The sequence below is a fragment of a genome, unplaced genomic scaffold (assembly GCF_019419815.1).
Source record: "Pyrus x bretschneideri cultivar Hongxiangsu unplaced genomic scaffold, Pyrus_bretschneideri_v1 Contig35, whole genome shotgun sequence".
Classification (NCBI taxonomy): domain Eukaryota; kingdom Viridiplantae; phylum Streptophyta; class Magnoliopsida; order Rosales; family Rosaceae; genus Pyrus; species Pyrus x bretschneideri.
This window is the reverse complement of record NW_025999668.1, coordinates 2,095,577-2,106,607: the sequence shown is the minus strand read 5'-3', so window position 1 is coordinate 2,106,607 and position 11,031 is coordinate 2,095,577. Positions and strand designations below refer to the sequence as shown.

Sequence of the window (11,031 nt, the reverse complement as noted above, 5' to 3'; positions counted from 1 at the left end):
GCACGTGCACATGGTTACGTCACCTCTGCGTGGCGGCCAGCACACCCTGACCTCGGTCGGGGTGTGTCAGTTCACTTTAACGAAAAACCATATTTTTACACTAAAAATTCAAACCTGGTACTTTTACCCTTTATTTTATCTTTATCGTTAAAACTCAAAGTTTTCAAGCCTTTTTCATTGATCTTCCTAAAATTTTAACCATACAAGACGATTATTGCTTGAACATGATTTCGTACAGCCGAGAATATTACACAAGTAAGCTACTCAATGAAAACATGGATTGACTGAACAAATACGTGTGAATTTGAATTGAGCCTGCTCTACATTTGTCACGGTATCAAGTATAGCACTCTATAAATCTAATACCACCCCTGAGCACAAAACTAACTTTTGCGCCCTACGATACGAGCAGAAATCCTGAAGAGTTTCATGAGAAAAGAGACCTACTCTTGTTACGTTCCAATCGAGCTAGCCTCTGTTGCAACGAAAAACATAAACCATATAAGCAAACGAGCAGCGTACCAAATTACCAATGCAGACAGATGATGCCTTCTATCTTCAGACTTTGGTGTGTATGTGGGTAAACAATGGAAAATGACATGCCAACGAAATTTTTTACAATCGATTCATGCAACACATGATCATCATGTTCAAGTATCTACAAGAAACAAGATTAGACAGCTTAAATTTTTTATCGACTATGCCTGGAACTTCATTTTTAAGATTTTTTTTTTTTTTTTTTTTTTTTTTTTTTTGTCAATAACCTAATTTCACCTGTGTAAACAGATGAAGATTAAGTTGCATGGATTCTTTAAAACATATAATTATCCAATTATATTTATTTCTTTACCGGAAGGACCTCATAGGTAATGATGGATATCCAATCTTTCATCAGGATTTGCAATAAATGAATAAAGACTACAGAGCAATCAAGTATCTAAAAGCAATAATACCTCCTGTTTCTTGCATTCTTTGTAAATATCAAAATGCTTTTGACATTTGCTCTTGTCCGAGTTATATTCTTCTAGACCTGCAAAGTTTACAAAAGGAATCAAAACTTAGCCAAAAATACAATTGATCTCCATTTTGAGTTTGTAAACTAAGAAACATTACTCATGAAAGAATATGACTATCAAACTATTTCCAAGTTCCAACCCTCACTAGTATCTTTCCAACCCGTGTTGTGTCCCTAAGTGCACATCTGTGTGCAGCCACCGCTAAAAGCTCAGACGTATAGATCTCTTATATCAAAGTATACCCTTCAGCATTACCACAGGATAAAGGAGATAGACGTTGCATACTCATAATTTAAGACCACACTCAAGTAAAATACAAGAAAAACAAAAACTAACCACGAAAAAAAAAATCCACTATAGGGAAGTCGAATACGTCAGTCTCATAGAAGAGAGGATGGAAAACGATGATAAAATGTAATTGGCATGTGTATGTTGGGCAGTTGGGGACGATTAAGGAAGAAACCTATCTTAATCCAAAAGTAGTTAAATGCCGTGCGGATGACAAATACTATGGAAAATTTGTAATCAAGTTGGTCTTGGAAATGCGTGGCTAAAAGACTGGTACTGGTACACGCAACATGTGGTTGAGAATGAGGCATCATTCCAGTTGGTGTGATGAGCCAAATTTAACAATAGCTCTTCGATAGCAACATTACGAATAACCTTACACAGAGGCCAGAATATCAGAGTGGAAGGGATGCAGTTATAAGAACTTACCGGAAAACTGCAATTCTTAATTGTATCATGTCTTCTCTTATCATCTAGCCTAGTCTTCATTCCTAAATTCTCTGATCTAAACATCAATCAAGTTCGATGGAGTGTTCATATAATACAGTGGCAAAACTTTATGGTTCCCCTTAACAACCCAATCAGGCCACCAAATTTCAGAATTTTTTCCACTTTGGCGATTGTCCAAACCTAATGATTCACCTGCTAGACTTGTCAAGCAATGCAGTTCTTAAAAAAAACCTATGAAAACTGGGTTAAGCTTTATAGAACATAATTAATGGTTTCTTTCTAGAGATAGATATATTGTGGATAATTCTTCTAAACTAATCATGGGTATTTCTGTGCTCTCAAATTGATAAAATATTCATAATTCTAACACCTTTATCCAATTTTCCACTAACAGAAATTTAACTGCCTTACCAAAACTGAAATTAACATGGCTATTCAATGAACGAGGAGGAGTTCCTCCCCAATTCACTACGTGACTGATTTACGGAATTTCATGCATACGATCAGAACCATTCATGTTATAAAAAACTTTGTAAAGATCATCTCTACAAAAAATCAACTAAAATATGCAGAGATGATAAATTATATGCGCAGTTCCGATCGATGTTCCGTGAATCAACCACAGCATATCCTGAGGAGGAAATCTTCCTCCATCTTAACGAGCCAAGCCTCTCTCACCAAAAATAACCGTTCACTTTCCACCAGATTACTGCTACCCCAAAAAAGAAAAGACAAAAACTTTTGAAACAAACTCTGCAAACTTCACAAACCCTAACTCGCAAATTCGATACCATACAGAAATTTGAGCCTCAAAACTCAAAATTAAGCTTTAAATAACACCCCCAAATCCAATCCCAATTAATTTTTCTTTGGAGGTTGGAGCTTAAAAACAAATTTGTCTGATATTGATCGGGGGTAATTAAGAAAAGTTAACAAAAAGGTTAAATTTGAAAGGAAATTTCATGCTTCGAAGTAAAACGGAAGAAAACAATGAAAGCGTTGGAAGTGGCATACACTTTAAAGAGGCAGTGTACTGAGGATAACATTGAGAATCGGAGATTCTAGCAGCGCTTGGATACGGCGGTGTTGACGCTCCCGATGCCATGGCTGTTTCTACTCTGTCTCAGTCTCCCTCGATTAAGTTCATCTACAATTTACCGATTTTAAATCTTCTCCACACCAAATAGGTTTGGCCTGTCCGTAGCCTCAATTATAAGTTTATGACAATAAAGTTACAAAAAGTTAAATTTATAATTACATGTCAAACAATAATTAGGTTTATAGAGATATCATATTTATTTTGGGTGTAGAAGATTTGATCTAAAATTCGAATGAGGATCCACTTTGAATTATAGAAATTAATTTATCTTAGCCGTTCATCGTACGTCGTGCGACCAGCTTTCTTCAGATACTGTTTGTGTTCAATTTTAAATATAAAATTCAAAATTATTTATGACAGCAAGATAGGCCTGGCAATTTCTGATACGACACGATAACCTGACACGACACGACACGAAATTAACAGGTGTTTGGGTCGACACGATAACTTCGATTTTGATGACTTTTTATAGCTACACTCCTTGACTCTATATGAATACAATGAATGAATTCGATCTTCAATTTAAAATATTTACACAAGTGGATACCACAAAATCTTATGTTATACTTGATAAAAGTATAAATAAACTCTAAGAAGTGTTAGTTAATCTATTGTTTTTATGGGATACGAATTCTCTTAAACTAATTTCAACGATCCAAACCGTCAAACTTGTTTGTATATGCTTTGAGATCACATCAGCAAAAAATCACAAAGAACAAACATTCAAAGATCAAGTAACGGGACAAAACTTTTCAACGGTTATAAACGAAAATTCACGATTTAACGGTTATTTTAACTCCGATTTTGATGATTTTTTATAACTACACTCCTTGACCCTATATGAATACAATGAATGAATTCGATCTTCAATTTAAAATATTTACACAAGTGGATACCACAAAATTTTATGTTATACTTAATGAAAGTATAAATAAACTCTAAGTGTTAGTCAATCTATCGTTTTGATGGGATACGAATTCTCCAAAACTAATTTCAACGATCCAAACCGTCAAAATTGTTTGTATATGCTTGGAGATCACATCAGCAAAAAATCACAAAAAAAAAAACATTCAGAGATCAAGTAACGGGACAAAGCTTTTCAACGGTTATAAACGAAAAATCATGATTTAACGGTTATTTTAACTCGATTTTGATGATTTTTTATAACTACACTCCTTGACCCTATATGAATACAATGAATGAATTCGATCTTCAATTTAAAATATTTACACAAGTGGATACCACAAAATTTTATGTTATACTTAATGAAAGTATAAATAAACTCTAAGTGTTAGTCAATCTATCGTTTTGATGGGATACGAATTCTCCAAAACTAATTTCAACGATCCAAACCGTCAAAATTGTTTGTATATGCTTGGAGATCACATCAGCAAAAAATCACAAAAAAAAAACATTCAGAGATCAAGTAACGGGACAAAGCTTTTCAACGGTTATAAACGAAAAATCACGATTTAACGGTTATTTTAACTCCGATTTTGATGATTTTTTATAACTACACTCCTTGATCCTATATGAATACAATGAATGAATTCGATCTTCAATTTAAAATATTTACACAAGTGGATACCACAAATCTTATGTTATACTTAATGAAAGTATAAATAAACTCTAAGTGTTAGTTAATCTATCGTTTTGATGGGATACGAATTCTCCAAAACTAATTTCAACGATCCAAACCGTCAAAATTGTTTGTATATGCTTGGAGATCACATCAGCAAAAAATCACAAAAAAAAAAACATTCAGAGATCAAGTAACGGGACAAAGCTTTTCGACGGTTATAAACGAAAAATCAAGATTTAACGGTTATTTTAACTCTGATTTTGATGAATTTTTACAGCTACACTCCTTGACCCTATATGAATACAAAGAATGAATTTGATCTTCAATTTAAAATATTTACACTAGTGGATGTGGATATCACAAAATCTTATGTTATAATTTATATACTTAATAAAAGTATGAATCAACTATAATATTAATAATTATATACATTAATTTAATAATTTTATATCCCTAAAAATTAAAAAATATAATAATTATATATATTAAATTAAATTTAAAAATTGATGACCATTGGATCGGCTGAGATTAAAAATTGATGACCATTGGATCGGCTGAGATTAAATTTAAAAATAGCTTTGTTGTGCACACGAGATTGGCTATTTGGAAAAGGAGGTAATATATTTTTATATGGTATAGTATTATTATTTTATTTCTTTTCATAATTATTTTGTTTAACTTTTCATAATTGAATGATTTTTAATGTTTGCTTTTTCTATACTTAGTTTATGCGAAAGAGAGGTCTGACGTGGAAAAGCTTACTAAAAACATCTTCAACATAACTCTTGAAGGCAATAGATCAAGCCAAAGTTCCAATACAATTTCATGATGATCGATGTAAATTGAAGATTTTGTAAATGGAGGTGTAAACTTTTGAGAAAGACTTACAATCTTAAAAACAAAAACTCTTTATCCTTGCACATTTAATATTTGTAATAGATTAGTAGTGTATGTATTATTTTTTTTATTAGGCTTTTATTATCGAGTGTAGATATAGTACTTGAACGAGAAATGTTTTAATGTTTTGAAGTAATATTTATGTGGCAATGTGTGGTATGTGCAAATTTAAAAAAAAAATATTTTTTTCTTAACAGGTCATAACGGGTCATAACGGGTCGGGTCACTTTACCCGTTGGGTAAAGTGACACGACCTGTTAAGGACCCGTTAAGATAACGGGTGTGACACGATACGACCCGTTAAGATAACAGGTGTTACACGGAAACGACACGAACACGATAGACACAATCCGTTTGCCAGCCCTACAGCAAGATAACTGATGAACAAATATGATAAACTGATTAAGTATTGTGAAGGTTTAGATAACTAAATATGCCTCATCATTAATGGCTTATCTTGCGCATCTTTTATTTCCAATCCATCTTGATTCCAAATTCTTTTAGCCTTCACATTTTTTGTCCATATTCTAATGATGAATGGCTTATCTTGCATATCTTTTATTTCCAATCCATCTTGATCCCAAATCTTTAGCCTTCACATTTTTTGTCCACATTTTAATGATGTATTGGCTAGGAAAATCTACAATATGAATACTTCTGAGAAAAAATATAAATATGTATGCACGGAATTCCTTTGAATTCAAAATTTCGACAGGTGCACTTTGCAAAACTAGAAACTTTTTCATAAACAATATGTCGCAATTTTAAGCTTTCTACATCAACACGTACAAGTCCACACTTGTGTCAAAACCTAGCAACATCTACAATATAAGCTGGTGTAGCAGCTGCATCTGTCATTTGAAGCTATTCTTGAACACGCTTTGTATTCCCCTTCACTAGCCTCGAGCCCAGAGCCAAATGGCTCTCTTCTGTCCATTCCCATCCCCTGTGCAGAAGGATAATAATATTATTTGTTGTAAACCCCGAAGCCCCTTTGTTCTCTCTAGAAAAATGAGAGACATCTCTCACTACTCTCATTTCAAACCTATGCCTCTTAGCCCTCTCTCTCTCTAAAAAAATCTGGAAAGGCTTTCTTTTCTCCATTTCCTCTCAAGTCCAGCGCCCATTTGTACAAACCTCCTATATGCAGCAGTTTCTTCACTCGTTCTGCAACCAAAAACCAAGGAGCATACACACTTCCGTGTCTCTCTAACCCATCCATGGTGGAGTAAGCAAGAAAACTGAGATGCCTGAAAGTAAATAGCTCCTCCATGTGTGTCTGTATTTATTTATTTTTTATTCTTTTTCAGATTTATGTGGTAAACTAACACATGCATGTGGTTTCATCTGTGTGAAGACCCCCAATTGTTGCAAATCCGAGACAAACAACACAAGAAAAACACCCTGAGTCGCCAGCTCTTCTCAACCAAACCGTGTGTCACCTAAGTTCAAACCATCCCAGATTCGAGTTCCATTCATGCAGATCGAGACCATTTCGCACATGCAACGGTAATCATCTCCCACTTGGTTCAATTCAAATCCAGGGTAGAGCCGAGAGAAAACAACCCTTTAGCTGCCGATCCAGTGGTCCCAGAAGTCAAAAATAGACAGCAAAGGCATCGGCCATGGCAAATGAGGAAGGTAAAGATCTCGTTCATCTGCTTTCGCTCAGCTTAACATTTACGGATTCAACTTCATTTCATTTATGATGCCATATTTACCGTGTATACCCTCCCAAAATGACTTTGTAAGAACTGAAAACATACATACGCTGTGTGCAGGGATATGTGGATCCATGATAGCGCCGAGGGAAAAGGGAGGTAAACACATAAGCTCGCTGGACAAAACAGGAAAGGCCCTCAGGACCCAGATCTGTGCATTTGGGAGGTAAAATTCGAATCCCTGCAAGTTTAATTGTTGTAGATCTGGTAATAATAGCTGTACTCAGTTCTGTGGTGTATGGATATGTGATTTAACTGTGCTTCTCTCATCCATGCATCGCAAAACTGAGCTGCAGAAAAGTAACTGCTCAAAATTATGTTTATGCGCTGGATCTGCAACAACTACCCCCAAACTTGCCTCTGTGAATAACTTCGTGCAGACTGCTTTAAATTTCCAGCATAGTGTAGATGTGGTGATGTTAATGTAGATTTGTTGCTGGGTGCATGATTCCAGTATAGGATGCTCTTTATTTTCCATGCGCTGCAACCTGCAATTAATCAATATGCGTTAAAAAAAAATGAAACTAACTAGGTAAATAAATAAAGCATTTTTTTGGAATTTTTTTTTTTTTTATTTAATTTTAATTTTTAATTTTTTTAATTTTTTTTTTAAATGAACTTAGGTATGTAAATGTATCTAGAAATTTAACTAATAAAAAAAACTCAAACAAAAAGCAAAATAAGGAATGAGTTTAGAAAAATTAGGTTGCCTCCCAATAAGCGCTTTATTTTAAGTCTGTAGCTAGACGTCGCATAAGCCTGGTGGTCAGATCACTGGTTCTTTCAGAGTCAAAGACTCGCTTGCACCAAATTTCCTTATGCATGGCTTTAGTAAATACTTCTTCACCTTGAGCACACAACCTCTGCCCTCTTTTTCAATGTCCACGTTACCGTTATGAAAAACCTGCTTAACCATATAAGGGCCTTTCCATCGAGACTCTTGTCTCCCTGGAATTGACTTGAAATCTGAACTTAACAACCATACTTTGTTTCCAGGCTGTATTTTTTTATAACTTGGACTACCATGCAACTTTTTATTCTTGCTCTTGACATTTTGGTGTTTTTGGTCCATCTGGTTGCTTGGATCTGTTTTTGATTTTTGCACTTCAAGCAATTGAACTTTGTGTTGCTGTGCTTTACTATCACACTCGAGAATCACATTTTGAGTCTTTATGGGCAGATTGTCAATTGATGATCTGGTCACAAATTTGGCACAAGGCAAACCATCTAATGCATCAACACGCATGCATTCTTGCTTATCGCATAGTTGTGTGGTAGCTTCAAACAACCTAAAAACAACTGTTTGATCTTCAACCCGGAATGTTAGAGTTCCGACTTCAATATCAATAAGAGTCTGGGCTGTTGCCAGGAATGGACGGCCCAAAATGATGGGTGTTGTCAAATCCTCATCCATGTCCAACACCATAAAATCAGCTGGTAAATATAGATTGTCAACCTTAACAATAACATCTTCAATGACTCCTCTAGGGTAGGTAATTGAACGGTCAGCCAATTGAATAATGCTGGAGGTTGGCTTCAGCTCTCCTTCACCTAAACGTTTAAAAACAGAATAAGGCATTAAGTTAACACTAGCACCTAAGTCAATTAAAGCACTACTAAAATCACAATTTCCAATGGTGCAAGAGATAGTAAAACTCCCTAGATCTTTCTTCTTTGGAGGCAATTTATGCAATAAGACCGCACTGCACTGTTTTGTTAGAATCACTTTTTCGGAATCCAGAAGCTTCTTTTTCTTTGTGCAAACGTCTTTCAAAAACTTGGCATAAGATGGAATGTTCTTGATTGCATCAATTAATGGTAGATTAATCTGAACTTTAGCCAAAGTCTTCATAAAATCTGTCAACTGTTGATCTTTAGCTTTAGGCCTCAACCGTTCAGGATAAGGCATTGGAGGCACATAAACACGTTCTGCAGTTTTTGTGGTAGCTTCTGCAGTATTTTCGGATCTGTCTTGTGGCTGCCTAGAATTTGCAGAATCTGCAAAAATATTAGATTTTTCAACATTTCCCGAATCTATTTGTGGTTGTGGTGCTGCCTGTGAATTTCCAGCACAATTTTCATGTCTGTTTTCATAACTTTTGCCAGACCGTAAAGTCCGTATAGCATTGCATTCTTCTCGTCCTCTTGGATTAGGTACTGCTTGGCTGGGAAAAGTACCCGATGCTCTTTCTGAAACTTGCAATGCAATATGCTCAATTTGTTTCTCCATATTTTTTATTGATGCATGTAGATTTTGGATTTCTTGACTGGTAGTATTTGCTAATTTTTCAATTGCAATCTCCCAAGTAGCCTTAGGTGCAGCAGGTTGTTGTACCTGTTGTTGAAATTGTGGCTTTGCATGCTGATCTCTATCCCACTTCAAATTAGGATGATCTCTCCAACCAGGGTTGTAGAAATTTGAATATGGGTCATTTCGGGGACGCTGAAAATTATTAAATGCATTAACTTGTTCCGCTACAAACTCCGGATAAACAGCTTTATGTGGACAGCTCAAAAAATCATGGGTTGTCATGCTGCAAATACTGCAGGCAGCTTGTAAGGGTTGTTGTACAGCAACCTGTGAATCTGGAATTCTTTGTAATAACATGTCAAATTTTGCATCAAATCTTTCAAGCTTTTTCTCCATTTTTTCAATTTGTGCTGACACATATGGAGAACCATTAGACATCTCAAAAACTGACCTAGATTGTGGCTGCTCAATTGCCCATTGCTGTGTATCTGTTGCCATTTTTTCAAATAACAAACAAGCCTCTTGTGCATTTTTATCCTTGTACGAACCTCCGCATGAAGCATTGACAAGAGTTTTTGTAGTCATATTTAGTCCTCGGAAAAATATATGCATTTGATCAGTACTGTTAATACCAGAATGTGGACATTTTCTAATCAACTATTTGAACCGTTCCCACGCTTCATGAAACTCTTCATTTGGTTTTTGTGCAAAAGATAAAATCTGAGTTCTCATGTCAAGAGTCTTTGAAGCTGGATAATACTTGCTTAAGAATTTTTCACTGAGTTGGTTCCAAGTGGTAATGCTTCCAGATGGAAGTGTGAGGAGCCATCTCCTTGCTTGATCTTTCAGAGTGTATGGAAATAAACGGAGCTTAATAGATTCGGCTGAAAATCCTCTCACCAAAATATTCTTGCATCCCATTAAAAATTCTACAATGTGCATGTTAGGATCGTCGTTTGATAACCCATGAAATGTAGGTAGAATATTCAACATGTGTTGCTTTATTTCGAATGCAGACCCTTCCTCCACTTCCGGATAAGTAATGCAACTTGGTATATTAGTGGCATGAGCTGTTAATGAATCCCCTAATGGTTGACCACCCTCTGGAATAACAAATGCCATTGTGTTTTCACTGTGCAGATCCTCAGAAAACAAAGATTGTAGAAAAGTCCCCTGCAGGGAAGGAATCCACTGCAAAGTTTGCTCCCTGCGTCTCCTTAAAATCTGCTCAGGTTCTGGATCAAATGGAATCAATTTTTGAGCTGCTGATCTAGTTCTGACCATGTACAGATTGTTGTAATCTGCAGTACTGCTGTAATCTGTAAAATTAAAATAAAAACGAAATGTAAATTTTTTTTTTGTATAGACAGCAATAACTAATTGTAAATTTGATTAGAACAAATTATTTGAAATAATCCCCGGCAGCGGCGCCAGTTTCTTGATAGAGATTTTACCACACATGCAAACGGGTTAAAACCTTCTATATTACTTGCAAGAATGACAAGGTTGTTGTAGTATAAACGGTTCTCGCAAGGTCGTTCTCCACAGGGATTATTAAATAATTTAAAACAAATCAAATTCCAATTAATTATTGTAAAGCAGAAAGTTGAGATAATTGGTCTTATAACCTACTTAAATTAAAACGAATTTAATTAATAAAAATAAACTAATTTGCAACATTAAAGATGAAGGGAAAAGAAAACTGTTTTGGATAAATCAAATTAAGA

At 35.2% G+C, this 11,031-nt stretch overlaps 1 protein-coding gene and 1 non-coding gene across 2 annotated transcripts; one reads left to right on the top strand and one right to left on the bottom strand.

Moving 5' to 3' along the window:
• Positions 1-261: 261 nt before the first annotated feature.
• Positions 262-2,948, bottom strand: LOC103928164 (cytochrome c oxidase-assembly factor COX23, mitochondrial). The gene is made up of 3 exons (XM_009337174.3): positions 2,769-2,948; positions 954-1,030; positions 262-475 (listed from the first exon to the last, which is right to left on the bottom strand). Exons 1-3 carry the CDS (start codon positions 2,857-2,859, stop codon positions 428-430), a joined length of 216 nt encoding a protein of 71 aa, XP_009335449.2. The 5' UTR covers positions 2,860-2,948; the 3' UTR covers positions 262-427.
• Positions 2,949-9,934: 6,986 nt separating this feature from the next.
• LOC125480770 lies at positions 9,935-10,039 on the top strand. Its single transcript, XR_007261034.1, has one exon. It is a non-coding gene; the product is annotated as a small nucleolar RNA R71 (small nucleolar RNA).
• The last annotated feature ends 992 nt before the right edge of the window (positions 10,040-11,031 follow it).

Excerpts from the sequence above, each read along its gene's own strand:
- LOC103928164 (XM_009337174.3), bottom strand. The coding sequence starts at position 2,859 with ATGGCATCGGGAGCGTCAACACCGCCGTATCCAAGCGCTGCTAGAATC. Across the intron at positions 1,031-2,768 it reads GTACACTGCCTCTTTAAAGT|GTCTAGAAGAATATAACTCG; the intron begins GTATGCCACTTC and ends TAAACTTTGCAG. Across the intron at positions 476-953 it reads AAGAATGCAAGAAACAGGAG|AGGCTAGCTCGATTGGAACG; the intron begins GTATTATTGCTT and ends TCGTTGCAACAG.